Genomic DNA, 26,945 nt, shown 5'->3' on the forward strand with positions numbered 1-26,945 from the left:
TACAGTCAATCAGAGTAATTTTGGTCGATTAATACTAATTAATAATTGTAGTCTTTTTTTAAAATTGCACTCAGATATATTTTACCATCAAATTTACGTCCCAAAGTTATTTATGGTTGTCTTACCCTAAAAAATTCAAAGTTACCTCGATTGACTGTAACTTTTTAATGTTAAATTACTACTATTGTTGTGTGATAATGTTTTACGGCATAAACAATATTTTTTTAAATTTTATTTTGACTAGTACTTTAGTACTCGGACTATGAAAAAAAATTTTTTTTTTTAATTCGCTTTAGGGTGTCATTTTTTCGGCTAATACATATTTTATATTATTGCTGAATATATTCAAAAACTAACATTACTGATTTTATAATTGTACATTAATTTTTAGTGCGTCATTTGAAGCAGGCTTTATCACAACCGAGTACCGAAGAGTTAAATATTACATTATGAATTTTAAGATGAAGCCTTGTAGTTGAGAGCCAAGTGCCAAAATTCCGTTCTTTCTTTGTAACATATAGTAGTTTTTGCATCTGATGCAAGAAAATAAGTCTTTTTTTGTATTAAGAGAGCTTTTACAATAAATTTTCTATTTACTATGAATGCGTTAGGCAACTCAAATTAAATTCAAATTAAGCAACTCAAATTAACAGGGTGACGACTGAACACTAATTTCAAAATTTCCTGACTTTTCCATGACTTTTCCCTGACCAAAAATAAAATTCCAGAACCTACAAAAAAATAATTGTTATTCAAATATTCGTTATAATTGCTAATTATTTTAAAAATAATTTTTGTATGCTAGAATTCATATCTAATATCCAGAATTGAGTAAAAATTTGGAACTATAAATTATGTTATACTTTTTTACAGATTTTCAACTATTCAAAAAAGATCAGTTTCTTTCGATTAAATGTTTATAACTTTTGAAAATACAATAATTGATATTATTATTATCATTAATCATTGAGAAGTTATACTTTTTTTTCATTATTAATTATCCATACATTTAGTTTTTTTAATATTATTGATCACAAAAAAGAAGAAATATAAATTAAGGAATTAAATAACATCAATTAATATTAAACATTATCTACAGTACGATTTTTAGAATGCTATAGAAATAATTTATTATTTCTATAGCATTGTAGTTTATTTTTTAAAATAAACTAGAAATTTCCCTGACCCAAGTTAAAACTCCCTGACTTTTCACTGACTATTCCAGAAATTTCAAATTCTCTGACATTTCTAGGTTTTTCAGGTTTTCCAGGTCAATCGCCACCCTGAATTAAGTACATAATTTTAAACTTGTACACAACTATATTTTCAATAATAAAAGCCAGTGTTTTTTCTTTAAGAGCCATTTTTTTATATCTTATTACTTAAAATTGAGTTTACAAAAAGCAATTTTTATTTAAAAAAAAAAAAAAAAAAAATTATTATAGTAATAACATTTTTAAATTCTTTATGGTTAATTGGTCTAATGAAATTCTAATACTCGAATGATAGACAAATTTTAACAAGTGACATTATCAAATATTATACTTTCAAGTTAAATACTTAAATTTTTACAATAATTTATATTTTTCATAAAAAGGCATAGAGGAAACTATGTAAGGTACTGGTACACACACCAATGGATACTTTAAGCATATTTTCAATATCAAAAAATGTAGGTATATTAAAATTAAACAAAGCAACTTTTGGTAAGCTCGATTTGACTAAAAAATTAAAACATTTTTTGAGAATTTTCGTATTTTTTTATGAATAATCATATGGCGTTTCAGATGCCATAAGGGCGTATAATAAAAATTCTATTTTTTTTTAAGTCCAAAAATAATTTTTAGTTTGAAAAAAAATTTTTTTTTGCATTTCTGCACGTTTCATACAAAAATATGTTGATTCCCGAAAAAAATTTTTTTTTTTGGAAACCGACGTATTTTTTCGTGTAATGGGCAGAAATGCAAAAAAAAATTTTTCTTCAAACTAAAAATTTTTTTGGACAGAAAAAATAATAGAATTTTTATTATACGCCTTTATGTCATCTGGAATGCGATATCGTATTTAAATGAAACTATTAATTACAAGTTTCATAAATCATATCGTATTTTAATGAAACTATTAATTTACAAGTTTCATAAATGATAAATAATTTTTTTAACATTCATCCGAAAAAAATAAAATTCACTAGATATTAAAAATATTTTCAACTTTTTATAAATGCGGTAAAAATATCTATTACGAAAAAATTCACCTTGTTCATATCTACATAGTATTTTCCATTTATGTGAAAATTGATGGTAAGAGTAAGAATAAAAAACTCTAACAAATAAGAAATTTCAGTTTAAATTAATAATTGTATATGCGTGTGATTAGATCTGACTAGATGTGGTCACAATAAAAATTCAAGTAGTATGAGTATATATAAGTGTACCCTGTACTGCTAGTTTATATAACTGTATTATTCACTTATTAAAGAAGATAATTTCATCCCATTAAACCTGATCTTTTTTTCCCAAGTACATTATTAACAACAACAACAATAGTAGTAAATAAATAAATTTCCTAATTACAGCATTAAATATTATTTGGAACATACAAAATTTGTTTGTTACTTTTGTTTTCATTTTTTTTAAATCCGGCTTACTCAAATGCCGCAAAGCCATAATTTATTTTAACGAATAATTACCTTTACATATTATATTAGCTGAACTGAATATTACTATATATTTGTTTTTGTCCGTTGTAATTTCATTTAATAAAATTGTATCATTAAAAACTTTGTTTTGTTAAAATTTATCACCGCTACTTTGTATATATACTTATATATATACATATATACTTATGTATATACAAAGTATTTATTTCATATGTTTTACTCTTCACAAATATCTTTCAACTTTTTTTTTTATTTTTAATATATTTATTTAATTTTTTTTTTTTTGGTATTTTTTTCGTTATTTTATTTTATTTTATTTTTTTTAATAAGAATAAGGGTTAACAACGGTTAAGAGCTATACCTATATACATATGTGTGTATAAGTATTTTTATATACATATACCGATATATGTATATGTGTATTAATATATCAATTTTTAGTTTAATAATATTAATTTGAGTACATTTTTTATCATCTACTATTTCCTGTTTTTTTTTTTTTTTTTTTCTAAATATATTTTTATGCAATTATTCCTTACTTCGGTTTTGTTTGATATTTCGTGTGCGTAATAAATTGTCATTGAATTATATTATTTTTCATTCCAAAAATTTTTTTTCTGATCAATTAAATCATTAAATCACTAGTTTTAATAATTTATTTGCTTAAAAGTTAATAACAATAATAATGTTCGAGACTCATAGTTGATACCATTTTTTGTCTTTGTATTTGAGCATAAGCCCATGAGCTGAAGAAGCAAAATTTTCTGATTCATTCATCATCCGTGCTGTTCTTTCTTCTAACTGTGATAACTTATCGCCACGTTCCATCACCATTTGATGTGCCATCGCAACTTCACCTGTTGCCGTTGAAACTCGTTCACGCATTGCTTCAGTACTTGCATTAGGTCCTGGTATATGCTTAGCTATTGTACGTGATGCACGTCCACTGGATTCACCAACTATAATTAAAAATTTTTTATTTTTAGTAACTAAATTAATGTTTAAGCTATGTTTAACAACTAGCAACTTACAGTCACTATGTGACTGTTGAGATTTACGGATTATAAATAAGAAAACTTTGGCTTAATAATTTTTTTGATGTTTATAATCACACCATACACACTCTGGGTACTTTTTAAATAAAATTTGAAAATGATAGTGCTATCACAGGATCAATTATAAATTGAACTATTCAAAAGAACTATTCAAAACTGCTCCAAAAACTTGATAAAAAATTGACTACTAAAAAATATATAAAACTAAAAAGCACTAATTCTTTTCAAGATTTTTTTAATGATACCGAATTTAACTATAAAAATTCATTTAAAAATAATAATATGCTCGTCACAAAGTTTTCCTTACTCTCTCAATTATTTGAATCATAAATGACTATCGCTGAATAAATATCAAACCCAATTTACGATAAAGATATACCCGTTACAAAATTTTTCTTAGTCTCTTAATAATATACATTAATTTTTGACAAATGACCGCATTGACATGTACAAGACAAAGTGAATAAATAAATATAGGACGTTTAACGCAAAATTCGAATCTATTTAGAACTACTTAAAAAATTTATTATAATAAATTAATTATTATTACTGAAAAGCATATGAAACATTGAAAATGCACTAATTCAGGTCAAAACCTTTCCAATACTAGTAAATTTAATTTAAAAAACTAATTTTATTATATAAATACGCCGAACAAAATTTTCTTTATTAATTATATAGACTAGCAATAACTATAAATAAACACAATTTTGCTTTATTAAATAGTGACTTTTGTTAAATTGCACTGTACTTTTTTAAATATTGATGTTTTTAAAGATATAAGCTCATCTTGATGTTACACTCATAAGGACCTTTCATTTAAGTACCCACATCAATTTTTTCATATATTTTATATATTTATATATATGAATATATGAAAAATATATAAAAATGCATGTGGGTACTCAAATGAAAGCTCTTGATGAGTGTAACATCAGGATGAGCTTATATCTTTAAAAATGTCAATAGTTAAGAAAGTTCAGTGCAATTTAACAAATACCTTGTAAAATATTGACATTTTTAAAGATATAAGCTCATCCTGATGTTCCACTCATCAAGACCTTTCATTTGAGTACCCACATCAATTTTTCATATATTTATATATATTATGTATATGTATATATGATAAATATATAAAATATGCATGTGGGTGTTCAAATGAAAGCTCTTGATGAGTGTAATATTGGAATGAGCTTATATCTTTGAAAATCTCAATAATTAAGAAATAACCTTGTATCTTGAGAACTATTGACACTTTTAAAGATATAAACTCACCCCGACATTACACTCATCGAGACCTTTCATTTGAGTATTCACATCAATTTTTCATATATATATATATATATATATATATATATATATATATATATATATATATATTAGGGGTGTGCCAAAATGTAACTCCGTGGAGAACCTTTTAAATTAGATTTTGAGTTCCGCTTTTGACAGGGGCTGTGTTTGGGCATTTCCTAAGATATTTTGGGGGGAGCCGATGTATTTGATTTTCATAGAATTTTTTAACAGAAGCTTAGTTTGGGCACTTCCGGCCAAATTTTGAATTTTCACCGGAAACGCCCAAACTAACCTTCTGTTAAAAAATTCTATGAAAATCAAATACATCGTCTCCCTCTAAAATATCTTAGGAAATGCTCAAACACAGCCCCTGTCAAAAGCGGAACTCGAAATTCCAATTTGAAAAGGTTCTCCACGGGAGTTATATTTTGGCACACCCTAATATATATATATATATATATATATATATATATATATATATATATATATATGCATAGCTGCAGCTATATATATATATATATATATATATATATATATATATACATAATATATATAAATATATGAAAAATTGATGTGGGTACTCAAATGAAAGGTCTCGATGAGTGTAACATCGGGATGAGCTTATATCTTTAAAAATGTCAATAGTTCACAAGATACAAGGTAATTTCTTAATTATGTATCTAGAGATAGAGCACTTCCGAATGCAGCCTAAATACTTATTATAATAAATTGACTATCGGTGAAAATTATATGAAACCTTGAAAAGGTACAAATTCAAATGAAGACCTTTGCAATGACACTAAATTTCACTAAAAAACCGATTTTATCATATGACTATCATAGATACAAAATTTTTCTTATTCTCTTAATAATATAGATTATTGAGGATACAAAAATAACAATTCCAATTATTCGCTATGAATTCTAAACAAGACAATCAGCAATTATTTTTTCAATAAATAATTAATTACCTAAATTAAAAAATAAATAACTTTTATTATAAAAAGCAATCATAGGATGTCCAAATTTTCAATATTAACTTTTGAACTAACTAAAGTTCAATATTTATTTCCAAGTTTTTGTGCAAACAATAAAATTCGGAAATTTTTTACTTTGCTTGAAGGCAAGAATAGTAAACACGGATTAAATGACCTACTTTCCTCCGCAGTGTACGTACTTCTTTCCGCCACATTTGCTACTGAAAGTTTTCATTGTTTGCAAAAAGGTTCGTGGACCTTTAAATACATTTTATTTGTTTGAACATTTAATAGTACAGTGCAAAAGTTTTCATTTTTTTTTGTCTGTTGTTCATAAATTAATTACATTGACTGATAAAATTTTTCTTATCATCATATTAAGTAATATTACTTAAGCAATCAACAAAAAATTATTAGATATTTTTTTCTGCATACTTACATAACTCTTCACGATCTATACTACGTGCGCCACCACCAAAAAGACCTTTAAAGAAGCTTTCTTTAGGCGGTTCAGGCATATCTACTGTTACGAATAAATCTCCCATCATTTCAGTCAATTCGGAGCTTAAAATGGAAAATTTAATAATTATTACTCTATTAATTTACTACAACTTAAATAAATTAAGCTTTGTTATTATTACTCGCAAATATGTAGTTCATCAAGTAAATGGATTATATTCTTACCAGAACTCACTAGATACACTGAACTTCTGTATCTCCGTTGGTGATGACAAATACAATCCATGACCTCTATTGCTAAAACAAATAGTCTTCGAGATTCTGAAATTAAAATAATATTTTATTAAATTAAGATTTATGTTAACAATTAATTTACAAATCAGTTATCGAGTAAAGAACGGGTTAACATTTAACACCTACCAAATTCGAACAATACAGTAATTTAATGTTTGGTTATATTGGTACTTAGTGCTAAGCTATAAATTTATTTTATTAGAAATTTTATATTGTGCATGCATCTAAGTTGCAGTTCTATCAAGCGTTAGAATTAATTCTCTGTTTTTTACACAATATTATTGTAATTTTGCTTTGTTTAAATTAATTAAATATAGATTTTTAATTATTGGGGTTAAACTTCATCAAGAGAAATTTTTATTCCATTAAAAAGTAAAAATTTCGGTAATTATTTATAAGTGGGGTCAAACAAATTTTGGCCATATCTAGGCCAAAAATTAACATTTTCAATTTTTTTTTGGATTCTGCTTTTTTGCCTTCAAAAGTTGGAAAAAATTTTGGCTCTTCATTTTGGATAAAATTTCTATTTTATCTTTTTTTGATATTTTTTTTGAAAGTACATAAAAAAATGAACAATTTAAAAAAAAAAGTTAAATATTATAATTTTCTAAAAAATTTATAAATTTGTTAAAATTGTGACAGTCAACTTTTTTTTTTTTTAATTGTTTATTTTTTTTTATCTATTTTCAAAAAAAAAAAAATATCAATAAAATCAAATAAAAATTTCTATTTTATTTTTTTCGATGTTTTTGATATATATATTTTTTTTTTTTTTTTTGAAAAGTACATAATAAAACGAACAATTTAAAAAAAAAGTTAAATATCACAATTTTCTAAAAAATTTATAAATTTTTTTGAAAATTCGTAAAATTTGTTGAAATTCTGATAATCAACTTTTTTTTTAAATTGTTTATTTTTTTTATCTATTTCCAAAAAAAAAAAAAATATCAATAAAATCAAATAAAAATTTTTATTTTATTTTTTTCGATGTTTTTGATATATATTTTTTTTGAAAAGTACATAATAAAACGAACAATTTAAAAAAAAAGTTAAATATCACAATTTTCTAAAAAATTTATAAATTTTTTTGAAAATTCGTAAAATTGTTGAAATTCTGATAATCAACTTTTTTTTTAAATTGTTTACTTTTTTTATCTATTTCCAAAAAAAAAAAAAATATCAATAAAATCAAATAAAAATTTTTATTTTATTTTTTTCGATGTTTTTGATATATATATTTTTTTTTTTTTTTTTTGAAAAGTACATAATAAAACGAACAATTTAAAAAAAAAGTTAAATATCACAATTTTCTAAAAAATTTATAAATTTTTTTAAAAATTTGTAAAATTTGTTAAAATTATAATCAACTTTTTTTTAAAATTATTTTTATTTAATTTTTAAAAATTTTTAATTACTTTTAATTATGTATTTTTCAAAAAAAAATATATATAAATAGTTTGGAAAATCCAAAAGTGCACGCCTCATAATCTCATTTTTCACAATAAAATTGATTAAAATAAAAGATAAAAAGCAAAATAATAAAAAACAGAAAACTCTGCTATGGTTTAGTGGCGCCATAACTCTAAGGTGAGGAAAAAAAAATACTATAATAAAATGTATAGATAGATATACAAAAAAATCCACAGTCATATATTAGTTTTTTATAAATAATAATTTAACGACAGTGAGTTGAACGCTTATATTAACTAAGAAAATCCGTCGTGTGTTACTTTAGATAATAAAAAAAAAAATTATTCCGGTACGATAATTTTTTCGACCAATTTCCCTGCCACATACAGCCATCCATACACGGACGTCCAGAAAAGATTATGTTTAATGATATTATTTACTATGTTAAACAAAAAAATTGTTATTGAAATATATTTTATGAGCCTGAAAAATTATTTGACTTGATATAAGTGTACTCATATTAACCTGTAAGTGCGATATAAATAACAAAAAATCAATTTCAGCTCCGAGAAAACTGCTTTTTTTGAAATGTCGAGAGTAGAGCACAACCTCAACGCTTCGCTTATGAGGCGTGCAATAAAATCAAATAGAAATTTTGTTCAAAAAAATTAAAATGGTTGACCCCATCTGTAAAGATTTACCAAAATTTGATTAAAATCGTGCAAAGACAATACTTTAGATTAATAAATCGATCATCTTATTTAAAAATAACATATCTCACAAAATAATAAAAATAAATTTTAAAAAATATTGAAAATTTTATTTTAAATGTGAAATATGTTATTATAAAATATGAATTTCGAATTGAATGTGTACAATACAAACAATGTGGATCTAGAAGTTTATTTACTAATAAAGGATTTTATAATTAGCTTTTTTAGATTGAGATGATGATTGAGAGCAATAAAAGAAAATATTAAATGAATGGAAAATGAATTTTTAAGTGAAAATTACAGATTAATAGTTGATTTTTATCCATGAAATATTTCAGCGGGGTAATTATAGTTTCCATTAATTACTAAAGCGTAAGCGTAGTTTACAGTAATTGGATTGGTATACAATACAAACAATGTAAATAACGAAGATTATTCATTACCAGATTACGTAATTGGTTGCTTCAGATTTGATTATTGATTGGAAACAATAGAGGTACAAAAGTGAAGATATAATAAATAAAATAACATAGATTGGTTTGTTTAGTGGAAAACAATACTTTGTTTGCTTTGTTACTTAAAATAAAAAAAACTTTTTGGCTAGGGATTCTGAAATCGGGTAACTTGAACTTACTGATCTGTATCGCCATTAACAAAGAGTTGATGACCCCATATGGACAACATAGGGTCTACAATGCCGTGTTTTGTTGTCTGAAAACTGTTAGAAAGCACAAAGTAAAATAAATAAAACTAAAAACTATTTTGAGTATTTTAACTTAAAATTGCATTTATCGTATAAATAATTAACTTATAAATGTCGATAATTTTTTTTTTAATTATCTTTGTACTAAAAATAACCAGTGTTTAGTAAAAATTCATTTTAATTTTTAATCGTGATAAAAATTGACAAACTGTACTCAATAATATTAAATCGTGGCGAGAATAAAATATTTTTTTTATGCAAAAAATGATACTTTTTAATAAAAGTTTTCAAGTTAATTTTATATGAAACTCTGGTAAATGCTCATGAAATTTTGTGAATGACTCATGATTTTTTTTTAAAGCTAATAATTATAATTTAATTATGGTTAATTGTATTTTTTTATTTTTAATAATTGAAGAGTTGTAGCTTTTTTTTTCAACCAAAAAATATGAACAGAAATTTATTTTTATGAATTAATTTCATTTTACTAATTATATTTAATAAAATTATTTCTTCTTTAATTTATAAATATTTTGTTTTCTCAAATTTAAAAGTGTCATGAATTTTGTTAAAAAAACTCTTCAAATATTTTGTTTAATATTTAATCAAAATTTTTTTAAACTAAAGCATTGAGTGTGCATAAAAGTAGTGCTTTTATAATATTATTTTGAAAATATATCTATTTATATTGAAAAATTCATGCCTGCAATAGCATTTTAATTATTAAAAGTGTGCATATAACTGTGATAATAATAATTAATAATAAGAAATAAATTTATCGTTATTATTTGGCTTTCATGCTATTAATAAATTTAAAAACTCAGTAATTTTCGCCTTATTAATGTTACTAAAATATTTTGTTTTTTGTATTAAAAAATTAATCATTATTTTGTCATAAATTGAACTATTAATAAAGTAATTTGTTTGTTTATAAGATTGTTTGTCTTCTTTTACCTGAGATCTTGCAATGGTAGAAAATCAACATCTATGAGAGGCCTTAAGCTTGGTAGACTGTAAATTGAAATATGGCCGCTAGAGGCGTAGCAAACAAGACAAACATTATCTGAAACAATGTAATAAGGTTAAACAATGCGTTACAGTTTCCAAAAGTAAGAAGAGTGAAGAAGTTCGAATCAAATTTTAAAAGTGTTATGCTAATAATATTATGAAAATTAATTTAGCATATATTTAATCATTTTAAAAATTCTGTAACGAATAGACCACAACGTCATTTCTTTATTATTGACATTTTTTAAGACATAAGCTCATCCTGATGTTAAGCTCATTGAGACCTTTCATTTGAGTACTTACACGATTTATTTCATATATTTTATATATATGATATTTCTCATATTTGTGAAATATATAAAATATATGAAAAAAATCGTGTGGGTATTCAAATGAAAGGTCTCGATGAGTGTAACTTCAGGATGAGCTTATATCGTTAAAAATATCATCAGTGTACAAAATACAACGTCATTTCTTAATTATCGATATTTTTAAAGATATAAGCTCATACCGATGTGACACTCATCAAGAGCTTTCATTTGAGTACCCACATGCATTTTTGATATATTTTTCATATATACATATATATTATATATAAATATATGAAAAATTGATGTGGGTATTCAAATGAAAGGTCTCGATGAATGTAACTTCAGGATGAGCTTATATCGTTAAAAATATCATCAGTGTACAAAATACAACGTCATTTCTTAATTATCGATATTTTTAAAGATATAAGCTCATACCGATGTGACACTCATCAAGAGCTTTCATTTGAGTACCCACATGAATTTTTGATATATTTTTCATATATACATATATATTATATATAAATATATGAAAAATTGATGTGGGTATTCAAATGAAAGGTCTCGATGAATGTAACTTCAGGATGAGCTTATATCGTTGAAAATATCATTGGTAGACAAAATACGTCATTTCTTAGCTATTGACATTTTTTAAGATATAAGCTCATCCAGAAGTTAAGCGCATCGAGACCTTTCATTTGAGTACTTAAACGATTTTTTTCATATATTTTATATTTTTCACAAATATGAAAAATATCATGTATATAAAATCTTTTATTAAAAAGTTGATGTGACGTTTTCATTGTTGTCGCTTTTCGTTGCTATGGTAACCACTTTGGCAACGGTTTAATATTAATGAATAAAATTTGTAAAAATATTGATAAATTAAATTATCGATAATAAACATGTTGGCAAAAGCGCGCTCGATTTTCTAGTTAATATTAAATTGACGAATAATATTATATATATATATATATATATATATATATATATATTTTTAACAATCTATAAGTAAAATAAATTACCTTTAATAGATGTAATTTCAGCTTTAATAACAGCATGAGTTTCGCTCAATTGTTGCCTGTAAACACAATTTTGCGATGGCAATGCAACAACTCTAGCTTGTTTCTCAGATACCAAAATAACAAATTGACGATCATCACAACCTTCTCCCGTCGTGTTTGACGTTTGTGCATTTAACAATGGTGACATACGGCTATTCGTTCTAGAACCGCGACTACGTTCTTTACCGTCAGTAGTTTCATCTTTCCATGACTCGTAGGAGTATGGTATTAATGCACCATTACAATCCAAAAATGAAATTGTTAAAATACAACCTTTTAGTTTGAACGTAAATGCATCTAAATAAAACACACAAATAATTAAAATTTATGATAAGAATTGTAACCATAAATATGATGTTGAAATTGAGAGATAGTAAGAAAAATTTATTTAAAAAATTTTATCTTTAGAAGTTTTAAATAATTATAAGTGCAATTTTTTATTAATATATTTTTCTGGGCCCAGTTTATTATTCAATAAAAAAAATTATCAAGTGTCTGCCTATTTTTTTAATGTCATCTATAAATATGATATTGAAATTGGCAGACACTTAACAATTTTTTGATTTTTCTCCAACAATAAACTAGGTCTATGTGACAGGTGGGCTTACCCTCCCGTCAATATTGAGATAAATCATATATATTTCTATAAATCGATGGGCCAACTTGCCCACCTGAATTGGACACCGAATTTCCGTTGTATTTCTAGCCTGACTCTGGTTACCGAGAATCGCTACTTGCACGTGGTGCTGAGGAGACGCTTTCTCATGGGAACCGAGCGAACAGGTACTCTAGCACAGGGAACCGCTTTCGGCGCCTTGATAATATTTTCTGCTGACTAGGGAACTTGACAATAACCACCTAGTTCCTAAAGGCGGAATAATACAAGTTCCGCGCAGTGATACAAGTGTTTGGCGGCATCCGCGACCGAGGTTTTATAAACTTGGAATCTCCGAGATGCGCGGCCACTTGTAATCAGTCAGTCACTTAGTCTGTCCGAATCTATGTCGAGTCCGAGATAATGAGCATCGAAATTAATTGTCCTCTAAGACTCTCTATCTCGTTGCTGTTCCATCTCTCTCTCTGTTATAGAATCATTAGTATTGCATTTATTAAATAATATTGTATCAGTTTAGAATCGCTTTCATAGAGAATTAGATTGTAAAAGAGACTCTCAGGGCCATTTCGGGTAACTCCCATGCTTTGGAGACGTCCAATAAACAATAAGTACCGTAATTCACGAGTATCCACAGATTCGGTAGAATCTGGCGCCAAGTTCCGTTCAAATCCGTTGTAAACGCAGCGCCAGACTACCGAGTGTGTTTACTGTAAGCAGAACGGTCCACAGATTCGGTAGAATCTGGCGCCAAGTTCCGTTCAAATCCGTTGTAAACGGAGCGCCAGATTACCGAGTGTGTTTACTGTAAGCAGAACGGTATTTCGAGGTTGCAAAATTTTATTTAATTCGACGGTACTTCTTGTTCCTAAATTTTATATTATAACAGTAATTCATACTTTATTTTACTGATATCAATTAATTATATTCAATTATAACCATTAATTTACTTGAAATTATTAAATTTTATCAGCACAAACTATAGCAAGCTCAAAAATTTCGATCCTGACTTTTTTTCGATGTAAAAAGTGACATGCCACAGACTAAGTAATTCGAGAATGCATGGTAATCCTCCAATAGATGGGAAGCTACAGTTAAAAAAATACATTTCACAGCTTGCATCTACACCCGCCAGGGTGCGCTGCAATTATTTTTACATAAACTGTAGCTTCAAGGGGATAGTTTGCTATAAAAAATGCAGCCAACTTGAGATTTAAGTTAGTACCAATTGCAAATTTTTATTATAATTACAAAAAATACTGAAATCCGAACAAAAACAGTTTCACTGTAAAAAAATCGCGCCAAGTCCACGTTCATAAGACTATTAAGAAAAAAAATTTTTTTCTTTACAAAAGATATAAAATAGAAAAATTAAAAATCCAAGTAACCGATATGATTGTATATGATTTTCGGAAATTAAAAAAAATTTTGTTGTAAATTTAAAAATTAAGAAAAAAATTTTGGAACGTACTTGGTGTGCGTCATTGTGTATTTCAATTTTTTTAAAGTCCTAGTAAATAGATTTTACGAATTTCATTAAAAGTAAAATAGTTTGCAACCACGCACACTAAATACGTTCCAAAATTTTTTTTTTAATTTATAAATTTACAACAAAATTTTTTTTAATTTCCGAAAATCATATACAATCATATCGGTTACTTGGATTTTTTAATTTTTCTATTTTATATCTTTTTGTAAAGAAAAAAAAAATTTTTTTTTTCTTAATAGTCTTATGAACGTGGACTTGGCGTGATTTTTTTACAGTGAAACTGTTTTTGTTCGGATTCTTGATTCACTGAGCGACCCACCCCTTTATCAACATCTAAGTATTTTTCAGTGAGACGCTGAGCTAGTCCGGAGGTCTGTTTACGTTACAGATAAATAACCAGGTGTAAGCTCACACGTAACAGTCTAAAAAACTATTTTAAAAACTTGCATTGATAATTTTTTAGAATTTCTAAAGATGGAATTTTTAAAATAAATTTTTCTTGCTATAATTTATTAGTAAAAATTTTTTTTTTACGTACTAGATGTAGAAATAATCACAGGCTGTGTTTGACGTTCTTCAGGTATTGGTAAATTGAATACCACAGTTTGTATCGAACCCGATGAAGTACCAATCCATAATGTTGGTAAAACAGTAACATCTAAAACAAACATTTTTAATCCAATTAGTAAAGTGAATATTAAGTACCCAAGCGTCACAAAATAAAATATTGACTTTTTAGGAAATTTTATTTAACAAGAAGTCAGAAATTTATAATTGTCAACTTAAATTATACAAAACATCACCAAAAAAATTTTTGTACCGCTTAGGTAAGTACTAGAAAGTAGAAAAAATTAAAAAGTAAAAATTACCGGTTTTTTTTGTGTAACAATCGGCAAATGTAAGGCAGCTGATGGTTTCTGTTGAAATATTTTCAAGTGATGACATGCTTGAACTTCTTGAACGTTGGAATGTACTGTCATATTTATCTGCACGGCCAGCATTCCGAAAAATAAATTCGTATATTTTATTCAGTCCTGATGCCGATTTTTCAGTCTACGATTATACAAAAATACGTGCAAAAGAAAAAAAATAAAAAATAAAAAAAAATAATAACTCGTTCATAGCACAAATAAACTGAAAATTTATTTTTAATTGGTGAGAGAAATAAATAATATTGTGAAAAAAATTTTTTTTTGTTTGAAATAATTATTTTGTGTAATAGCACAGTCATAACAACAATAATAATGTGTCTAGTCTTATTCTATTGATATTAAAAAAAATGACTTAGAAGTTTGCACTGCGAGACAATTAATTGTGATTATAATTATCAAATTATTAAATATAGTTATGTAGTAATTCGTTTCTTCTTTGGAAAACATTTAAGGCATGTAGTCTTCACGCGATTCAGCATGCACATGCGATAAAATAATTAACTTTTTATTTTGCTAGAATTTTTTGGATTTTCGATATCCACGGTTGTTTTTTTTTCTTTTTTTTTTTTTATCTAAGAAGAAAATAGATAAAAATATATTTGTTGTATAATCTTAAAATTAATAAAATAGAAAAATTTTTAATCAAATTGTTTGAAAGATAGAAAATCTATTTTTATTTCTTCATTAGAAATTTCCCCGCTTAGATGTCGTACGCCTTACATTTAAAAAAATGTGTATCTAAGTAGACAATCGCAAAAGATTATCTGCGCTTAGACGGTATTTTTTGATAGAATTTTTAAAAACTTCGATGTTGATAGTTACTCCATTACGTCAAAATTTAAAATAGTACTTTAAATCAAATTGATGAATTTTTATAAGAAAAGAAAAAAATAAATAACACACTGATAGAAGGATTTAGTACGGAGTACTAAACTGATTTAGTAATCATTTATTTGGGAAAAACAAATATTTTTTACCCATCAATATTATTTGTTACAGTTTAATAAATGATTTCTTGATTTTTAATTTTATTTATTTAATATAAAGGAAAATGTACAGAGTTTGAGATACTGTAATTCTCTTTCTACAATAAAAAACTAGTAGATGTAAGCGTCAATATTTAGTAAACGATACTAAAATTGAAGACAAGTCAATGTTATAGTTAACTGATTTCTTTATATGAAAAAAGCCTTATTACATGGAAATAAATATTTATTTCTACCAAATAATATTTAATAACAGGTACTACCCGAGCTCCACATAAAAAACTGTTGACTTTTTGGTAAATTTTATTTGACAAGAAATCAAAAATAAATAATTGTTAATTTAAATTCATACAAAATATTACTAAAAAAATTTTTGTGCCCAAGTGACACAAGTGGTAAATATTTCTTCCCTGATTAAAAAAAGAGATTTGAAAAGATTCGAAATGGCTCAAAGCGATTAAAAAAGATTCAACTTGAAAAATATATAGATATACATTTTACATGGGTTGAATCGTTTTAAATCTTTTTTTTTTAATAAAGGTTTGGTAAGTATTATCGGTAGATGGCTATGCTTTAATTCCAATGTTTATGCGATACATAAACTATTAATATAAATACAAATATAAATAATGCTGTGAAGCGGGAAAGAATAGGAGTTACGGTAATTATTACGTGAAGCGTTCCACATTCACGTAACAGGATATTGGTAGGAAAGGATTGAGAAAGGAATGTGGAGAGGATCATCTTAAGGTAGTTGTAGCGTGATAGGCATTTCAACAGAAAATTATGAAATTTTTTTTATTGAAAGATAAATATATTAATAATTCACTACCAAAATTTCAGATCAATTGACCGCACCGTTTTTGAGTAATTAATTTTCGAAATTGTATCTTTTACACGTAGAGGTATAGAGAGATGGTAAAGTTAGTATGAAATGTTCCATACCACTCGAGTGGGCCAAAGATTTCATACTAACTTTATCATCTCTCTATACCGCTACGTGTAAAAGATGCAATTTCAAAAATTAATTACTCAAAAACGGTGCGGTCAATTGATCTGAAATTTTGGTAGTGAATTATTTATATATTTATCTTTCAATAAAAAAAATTTCATAATTTTCTGTTGAAATGCCTATCACGCTACAACTACCTTAATGTGAGTTTATAGAATATGCGAAAAAAAATTATTAGATAGCTCGGACTGGGATTCGAACCCAGAACCTTCCGAAGACATGTCGGCTACTCTACCATTTAAGCTATCCGGTCTATACTAAATTTCCTTTCGCTTATTCTATATACATTAAGCCACACCGTCCATCTTACGGCAAGCATTCACTAACTCAGATTATTTTATTCAGCTCGATATTGGGAGATTTATCTTCCCTTTGAAAACACACATACTCCCAATAAATGACTTTTCTCAGTGGAGTTTAGTTAACATTTTTCAATCTGTCTATTATTGATATGTTAAAAACGATTATATTGAATAGCTGGCAGTTTTCAATTTTCTAAGCTCTTATAAAAAATCAATTACAATAAAAAAATGCTACTAAAAATTTTCACTAATAATTTTTTCTAATTTTCACGTATGAATTTTTGAATTAAATTTTTGCATAATAATTTTATTGTTCTAAAATTATAAAAAAAATTGTTAATGTCTGTCAACTTTAGTGTCATTAAAAACTTGTTTTTAATTTTATATATGTCTCAAATAAAAAATTATAATTTAATAAGATTTTTTTCTTTATAATACCTTATATTTTTACTTAAAATTATTTATTTTAGTTATTTTGATTTAATTTAATCTATTTTAAAAATTTTTTACATGATTGACGCGCTATTGTGTTCTAGAAAATAGACTCTATTTAAATAACCATCACTTGTAATTGATAAATAAAAACTGAGTCTATAAAAAATTTTTGTATTTTTAGCCCTGCAACTGCGTATAACCCCTTAAGTTAAAAAATTAATTTTTTTGATAATTTGTTAAATATTTATTTGGTAGGACTAAATGGGTTTTAATAAATGATTTAGTACCTATTACTAAATATTTGGTAATGAAAGGTTTGTTACTAAATCTTATTAAATAGAACTAAATCCTTCTATCAGTGCACTTTGATACAAACCTTGAAAATAAATTCCAAAATAATATAAAAAATTACTAAAATTAATTAATGATTTTGAATAATTTTTTGAAGTAATAATTTGATCAAAACTTTGATCTAAGAAATATTTGGTTGATTAAAAAAAAGCCTGAAAGATAAAAAATTTTTGTATTTTAAGTAGCCAGTGAAGTGAACTAAATTCAAAATTCTGAAAATTTTTAAAAATAAGCAAAAAATTCTGAAACAACACAAACCGATAACTTCACTAATTAACACAAAATCTCTAACCTATATAAAAATATCTGAAGGAAAATAGAAAGTTGACCTGAACAATGAAGATATAATTGGTGCGAACTAGATTAAGATTTAGTGGTGCATTGTCACAACATTGCTGAGAGTTTATATTTGAGAAGAAAGAGCGTGAGAAAAACAAATAAAACATGAACAACAATAAGAAGAATAAGAAGAAGAAGAAGAAGAAGAAGAAGAAGAAGAATAACAAGTTATAGATATAGTTGAATCACGAAGCAATTGAGCAAACATTGTTCGAAGCATACAATATAGGAAATTTTTTAGAAAATTATATGGATTTAATTGCACACTATTACAATTTGATGGTGACGAGACATAAAGTAAGTGAAAACCAGCACATGAATAATCTAAGATGATGATCTAATAGATATATATTTTTAAAAGAAGTTTTTGCTTTTTTTATAGCAACTTTACAAAGAACTCGATAGGATTTTAAGAAGTGGATTTAATTTTAAATTAATAAAACAATACCAAAGCTGCTATACTGTCTGACGTTGCTGAGAATTGGTTGGGAAGCCATTGAAGTTTGATTAGCAGATATTAAATTACGATTTTCACCGTGAAAATGTTGAGCTGATGTTGATGATAAACCAGCTGTTATATCTGTCTCGTAGTTAGTTACTGACGTACTTAAACATTTTTGTAATTTTCTAATTCCATGAGTAGTACGTGAATGATGATGATGATGAAGGGAATGATGACGCGATTCCATTGGAGATTTACGAAAAATACTCGATAACCCAGTATCATCATTAACTGATAATGAAGATGTTGATGTTCCATCAATTGCTAACGTACGATTATTTGTCGATTGATTAACACCATCATTACTATCACTATTATTATCACCACATTTTTCAACGCTGACATTCATTACATTTCTTGCCGCTGTAGGTGATACACACATCCCGTTCATCTACAAATCAGCCAAATTTATTTATAACAGACAAATTCTAATAATTGTCCAGTTTTTTTGTTTTTAGATCTCTTCATTTTTTTTATTTATCTCATTTTTAGTTTTATTTTGCTATCAAAACAAAAATTGAACAAAAAATAATTCTTTATTATTAGAACAAAAATAATTTAAAAAATAATCAAATATTTTTGTTATGATGAATTAAAAATGAGCAAGGTACACTGAGAAAAAATAAATTTTTTTTTTTGACGTACTCGTACAGGTAGAATTTATATTTTACTGTTAAGAGCAAGTAAAATTACTCTTTACACAACAAGTGCGCAAAGTCCTTTTTCGTTAGGCCTAATGTTTTTAGCACAGTTAATAGGTGTACGATCTGGCTATTGATCGTCCAAAAAATATTACGTACAGTAAAAAATTTTGCGTCATTGCGTCAAAAAATTTTGTGTTAAATGTTTAACACTTTTATTTATTTACAACCAAACCCAACAGCCGTAGCCATTAACAGGGTTAATAATCTTTACAAAGTAATTATTCTTAAATTATTTTAGTAATGACAAGATAACTAAGAAAGTTAAATAATAAATTCAGATTGCAGTAATCGCTTTATAACTACTCGAGTAGGTAAACATAAAAAATAAAAATAACAAAAGAGAAAAGTAAAAAATTTATGTATAAATTTAATATTTATTTTATTTAATCAACACAAAAAAGTGTTAAATATTTAACATAAAAATTTTTAACACAAAATTTTTACTATGCGCAATTAATATCGTTCAACATATGTTTGATTTTCATAATTTAATTTGACAAACTTTACAGGAAAATTTATGAATTGAGAGAAGAAATTTCTTTTGAAAAAAATCAGCAATGTTTTAGTGAGAAATTAATTTGTTGGAAATTTTAAATAATTTTATTTCTTCTTTGAAGAATTATAGTATATTACACACCTAGGGAAGTAAAGTAAGAAATGTCTCAGATCACATGTAATTGTCGGCCGAGGCGAAGCCGAGGTTGACAAACATGTGATCTGAGGCTTTCTTATTTACTTCCCGTGGAGTGTATACTATTTTTTTGCTCGACAAAGGCAGGAAGCGGCACTTTCGTTTAGCGCAGCGGGCCGAAAGTTGACGCTTTCTGCCCGTCGAGCAAAATATACTATTATTTCTTCGGTAAAGAAATAAAATTTTCAACAAATTATTTTCTTATTTCAACATGGCTCATTTTTTTCAAAAAAAATTTTTTCTCTCAGTGCATCATAATTTCTTCTTCTTACCCTGTTTAAAAATAATTAAAATACATGAAATTCGAATTTTTTTCAATAATTTCAATTCTTTTGTTTGTATATATAGATGTACAATTTGTATGGAGTGACTGCTTCTAAATTTTTTTCAATCAGTATTTTTAACCAGGGTAATTACTTCAATTTATAATTTATTTAGAAAATAAAAAATGCAATTGGCTAAAATCTCGAAAATAGGATCAAATTGTTGGTCATACTTATTTTTCTCAGTGTATTAATTAAAAAAAAAAAAAAAAAAAAAAGAATTAAATAATACTTTAAAAATTTGTAAAGTAAAAAAAGTATTGTATACATTAAAAACAGTTAAGTATAACATATTTAGAGTGTTTGTTGGCATACGAGTCACAGGCAAGTATATCAAACACGAGTATATTATAAAGATATTTTATGAATATGTTTGTGAAAGAAAATTCTCCTAATATTTATAAAGTAGGTACAGAGGAGAAATTAGCGCGATTATTATCTAGAAATAATTGTCTATTGCGCTAAAATGTTTTTTTTTAATTAAAAAAGGTTTTTGGGATATGCTAACGTTAACAGCTTTAGTAATATGCATATTAAATGTAAATGCTGGTGTTCTTTGTAGCCATTTTACAAACAGTTAACTGAAGATAAGGCGAAAAACCATTTTAAATATTTGATAATTTCCTTTAATTTATACGAGGGAACAGAAGAAGCATAAATAATAAATAATATTTGATTTTTCGAATGGCCTATTACTACGGAAAAGGATAATAATTTAATAATAAAAAATCCTAGTTTTTAACTTTCTTCTACCATCCAATACACAATCTGATCATTTTTTTTAATTAAATTCCAATTTTTTAAGTTTTTTAAGTCTAAATACAAAATGAATATTTTTATCTATTTACCTATAATTATTATTACGAATTCTGAAACCTTTGGAGTTACGAATCCTACCTAATGTCTCGCATAAATAACTTATCACATTTTTTTATTGATTTATTAATTAATAGTAATTTTAAATGCAGAGTCTTCAATAATATCAGTCAATCATAAAACGGAAAGCCGAAATATTATTTTTGAAAATATATAAATTATTAGTTTTTATAATTATTACATAATTATACTGACGTTTGACCAACGAATTATATATCGTTAAAAATTAATTTTTCTACTATAAAATAACAAATTTTACAGATTTTTATGCATAAGATTCCTTTCTTGAATTATTAATTATTGTAAAAATAACTGTGATTAAAACATTATTATTGTTATTAAGCTATTACGTGCAATCGAAAGCTTTTTCATTATTTTTATTTCATTTATAAGCAACGAAAATATATATTATTAAATTGATGGTAAACATTTTCTTATTACCAAGAGAAATATTAGTAATAAATATTTTAGTGATGGCTGATAAAGAGATCTTTAAATTTATTAATATATAAACTGGGTTTTAATAAGTAATTAATTTGTTGAATATTTTATACAATACTAGCAACCTTGCAATCACTATGTGACTGCCCCCAACTTGTGAACTATAAATAAATAAAATTTTGCTTTATTAAATAATAACTTTTGATAAATTTTACTGTATTTTTTCAACTATTGACGTTTTTAAAGATATAAGCTCATCTTGATGTTACACTCATCAAGAGCTTTCATTTGAGTACCCACTTGCATTTTTGATATATTTTTCATATATCCATATATATAATATATATAAATATATGAAAAATTGATGTGGGTGCTCAAATGAAAGGTCTCAATATCTGTAATGACAGAGTGAGCTTATATCTTTAAAAATGTCAATAATTTATAAATGATGTTGTATGTTGTCACCTAATGATGTCATTGAAGATATAAGCTCATCTTGATGTTACACTCATCGGTACCTTTCATTTGAGTACACACATAATTTTTTTTATATATTTCATATATTTTATATACATGATATTTATGAAATATGTATAAATATATGAAAAAATGATGTGGGTACTCAAATGAAAGGTCTCGATGAGGGTAATGCCGGGGTGAGCTTATATCTTTAAAAGTGTCAATAGTTCTCAAGATACAAGGTTATTTCTTAACTATTGACATTTTTAAAGATATAAGCTTATTCCGATGTCACACTCATCAAGAACTTTTATTAGAGTACCCAGATGTATTTTTGATATATTTTTCATATATATATATATATATATATATATATATATATATATATATATATATATATATATATATATATAATATATAAATATATGAAAAATTGATGTGGGTGCTCAAATGAAAGTTCTCAATATCTGTAATGACAGAGTGAGCTTATATCTTTAAAAATGTCAATAATTTATAAATGATGTTGTATGTTGTCACCTAATGATGTCATTGAAGATATAAGCTCATCTTGATGTTACACTCATCGGTACCTTTCATTTGAGTACCCACATGATTTTTTTTATATATTTCATATATTTTATATACATGATATTTATGAAATATATATAAATATATGAAAAAATGATGTGGGTACTCAAATGAAAGGTCTCGATGAGCGTAATGCCGGGGTGAGCTTATATCTTTAAAAGTGTCAATAGTTCTCAAGATACAAGGTTATTTCTTAACTATTGACATTTTTAAAGATATAAGCTTATTCCGATGTCACACTCATCAAGAACTTTTATTAGAGTACCCACATGTATTTTTGACATATTTTTCATATATATATATATATATATATATATATATATATATATATATATATATATATATATATAATATATATAAATATATGAAAAATTGATGTGGGTACTCAAATGAAAGGTCTCGATGAGTGTAATGTCATAGTGAGCTTATATCTTTGAAAATGTCAATAGTTCACAAGATACATGATCATTTCTTAATTATGTATGTAAAAATAGAACATTTTCGAATGCAGCCTAAATACTTATCATCATAAATTGACTACCTAGCTGAAGGAATAAAAATTTTTCTCACAGTAACTTTCTTGTTGGAAAATAAAATTGATTGAAATTTTCAACAAATTAATTTCTTGTTAGTACATTGTTCATTTGAAAAAAAAAATTTTTTTCTTATTGTAAGAAATCTATATTTAATTCAACAAACAAGTTTTTTGTTTTGACCAATAATAATTTTTTATCATAAAAAATTTTTTTTATTGAAAGCAACAAAATTATTCAATCAATAATATTTACATGAGTAGACATTGAATAAAAATTACCACCCCAGTAATTTTTTCCACCGAATAAAAAAACTCTGTGGGTTGGCATCAGAAAAAAAATCGATTCCGGTTAAAAAAAGCGTTCATTTTGAAATATCTTGATATTTAGAAAAGCTACTTGAAATTTCAATATTAAATTCCGATGAAAGTTTTCTAAAATCAAACTAAAAACAAAAGCTTCACAGAAAAATTATTTTGTGAGTTGAGAGTCTTTGAATTCTTTGAAACCGCGGAGAAAATTATAGAGTTGGCTTTTATGTCTGAGCAGTACTTTTTTCAACAATATTTGTCTATTATATTGTCTGCTGAATTTTTTGTTCTTAACTGAGAAGTATCGATTGAAAAAAGTCCTTGAAACAAAGCTATTATAGCCTGAGTAAGAGCAAATGAAAACACAAGAGTTATCCTTAGTCATACTCATACATTGTAATGAAAAGATTTTTCATTTCTGAACATAGAAGATCTCTTTAATCAATTTATTTCTTTCTCTTGGTTATAACATAAAAAAAATATTTAAAAAATATATAAATAGAAAAAATATTTCAGACAATATCAAGTATTAAAAAATTAATTTTTTTAATTATGTATATATAATGTTTTTGAAGTATTTTTTGGCAATCATTGTTACCTGAATCAAACTTGCTGTCAGGGAAGACTGCAAAATTAATTTGTACCTGAAAAATCGTCAAAATTACAAGTAACTCCATAACTTTCTTTTACTATTATTAGTTTTTCATGATATTACACAATTGTTACTGTTGTTTTCTCCTTGATTTGATTATAAAAAAATTCAGTTGATAAAATAAAAAAAAATAAATAAAGAAAAATTATCTTTTTAATCGTTACTTCTGTTTCTTTGAATTATATCTTAAATATTTATTTTATCAATATAGAACACTTTTTAAATTATGTTACAATATTTTTTTTCAAAATTTATTCACTGTTTTTTTTTTTTTTTTTTTTTTTTTATTTGAAGAATATGATAATTATAATTAGCAACCTTGCAGTCACTATGTGAGTGCCGTGACTTGTGAACTAAAAAAATTAAAATTTTGCTTTATTAAATAATGACTTTTGTTAAATTGCACTGTACTTTATTAAATATTGACGTTTTTAAAGATATAAGCTCATTCTGATGATATACTCATCAAGAGCTTTCATTTAAGTACCCATATGCATTTTGATATATTTTTCATATTTAAATATATATATATATATATATATATATATATATATATATATATATATATATATATATATATATGTATATATATAATATATATAAATATATAAAAATTGACGTGGGTACTCAAATGAAAGGTCTCGATGAGTATAACTCCAGGATGAGCTTATATCGTTAAAAATATCATCAGTAGACAAAATACAACGTCATTGCTTAATTATTCACATTTTTTAATATATAAGCTCATCCCGATGTTACGCTCGTCAAGAGCTTCCATTTGAATACCCACATGCATTTTTGATATATTTTTCATATATACATATATATAATATATATAAATATGGGAAATATATGAAAAATTGATGTGGGTACTCAAATGAAAGGTCTCGATGAGTATAATTCCAGGATGAGCTTATATCGTAAAAAATATCATCAGTAGATAAAACACAACGTCATTGCTTTATTATTCACATTTTTTAAGATATAAGCTCATCATGATGTTACGCTCATCGAGACCTTTCATTTGAGTACCTACATGCATTTATATATATCTTCATATATTAATATATATAAATATATAAAATATATGAAAAATTGATGTGGGTATAGATTAGATTTTAATTTCAGCAGAAAAAAATTAGTTTTATTTTGTTTTTCTTATTGCAGACATTTCCATCTGTTTCAAGTCACGGAAGTACATTTGTAAATTTAGCATAAATAATGAAATCATTAAATAATTATGTATTTAAATTTAACTTCATTTTTTTTCTTTTTTATTTACTTTAAATTTCCCTTTGATAAAACAACCTCTGATGAGAAAAAAGAAAACAACAAACAACTGTTATTTTTTATTTTTACAATAAAAGAGACTGCAGAATATTCATTATAAGAATTATTATTTAAATAATAATGTATTAAAAAAGAATTAATCGATTTTCTGAATAAAGATGATTGTATTATATATTAATGATCAATGATTTAAAATTTTTAGGTCCAAGGCAAGTAGTAAAAGAATATTGGAATACTTAAATAAATTATAAATAAATAATTGAAATTTTGTACGATTTTAAATAATTTTTTCCAGAAGCAATCGACCAAATTAAATAACGAATACAAAATTAAAACAAAATAACACAAACCAAATATTGCAACAGGGTAAGTTCCATTCAAGCGTTATGGTTAGCGTAATTGGTGGAAACTTTTAGATATTTTTTGTAACTAATTGGAGAAGAAATATCAATATAATTATTGAGGAGTTAACAGCAGTATTAATTATTTTTTTTTTTTAAATATTCTGCTATCTTTTTTATCAACGATTCAATATTTTTTTTACAGAGATCGGTACCAATATTTTCAAAGAAGATATTTTGCAAAATTAGATATTCTTCGATATAATATATAAATTTTAATTTTTAGAGTTTAATAATAAAAAAAGAAATTTTTTTGGAAACAAAATTTTTAAACTCCTAATTTATTAAAAGAAATTGTAATAATTTTGTTTATTCAATTTTGAAAGTTTAATTATTTATTAAATATTTTAAAATATATTCTGGGTACCGATAAATATACATATAAATTGTAAAGTGTAAAAATATTGAGAAATTTATTTATTTATTTATTTGTTACGTCGTTAATTATTTAGTGTTAATTATCAAATCCATGATTAACGTATTTACATCAAGCTTCAATAGAAAAAAAAAAACTATAGCAATTAGGGAGTCTATAAAAATCTTTAAAGCCTAAATTGGAAATTTTGTGTTTAAACAAATTTCAATTATCTTCATAGCAAGGATAAAAACAAAAAAAATTGTATTCATATAGTCAATGTTGTTAAATTTATATACGGGGGTAATTTATATTTCTACGCATTCGTCTATCAATACATTGTGATCATGCAATTAATTAAAAGCATTCTTTTGTATGCCTTATGCTATAACATAGGACAAAAAATGTTAGTTTTTA

The 26,945-nt window shown here is 25.2% G+C and overlaps 1 protein-coding gene across 12 annotated transcripts in view; it reads right to left on the reverse strand.

Moving 5' to 3' along the window:
- Positions 1-2,620: 2,620 nt before the first annotated feature.
- The window catches only part of LOC123272160 (syntaxin-binding protein 5), a 75,998-nt gene continuing 51,673 nt past the window's right edge, over positions 2,621-26,945 (reverse strand). For 4 of the 12 annotated variants that reach the window (XM_044738849.1, XM_044738850.1, XM_044738853.1 and 1 more), the window contains exons 16-23: positions 14,915-15,040; positions 14,584-14,703; positions 11,905-12,240; positions 10,518-10,626; positions 9,495-9,578; positions 6,669-6,764; positions 6,424-6,548; positions 2,621-3,618 (exon numbers count right to left, since the gene is read on the reverse strand). In XM_044738849.1, coding sequence (XP_044594784.1) covers positions 3,356-3,618; positions 6,424-6,548; positions 6,669-6,764; positions 9,495-9,578; positions 10,518-10,626; positions 11,905-12,240; positions 14,584-14,703; positions 14,915-15,040 — 1,259 coding nt within the window. In that variant the 3' untranslated portion in view covers positions 2,621-3,355. Of the gene's footprint in view, positions 3,619-6,423; positions 6,549-6,668; positions 6,765-9,494; positions 9,579-10,517; positions 10,627-11,904; positions 12,241-14,583; positions 14,704-14,914; positions 15,099-18,850; positions 19,296-24,428; positions 24,475-26,945 lie in introns of all 12 variants that reach the window. The other 8 variants (XM_044738855.1, XM_044738858.1, XM_044738859.1 and 5 more) reach the window with 6 other exon arrangements.

Source organism: Cotesia glomerata, linkage group LG9, assembly GCF_020080835.1.
Source record: "Cotesia glomerata isolate CgM1 linkage group LG9, MPM_Cglom_v2.3, whole genome shotgun sequence".
Taxonomy (NCBI): Eukaryota; Metazoa; Arthropoda; class Insecta; order Hymenoptera; family Braconidae; genus Cotesia; species Cotesia glomerata.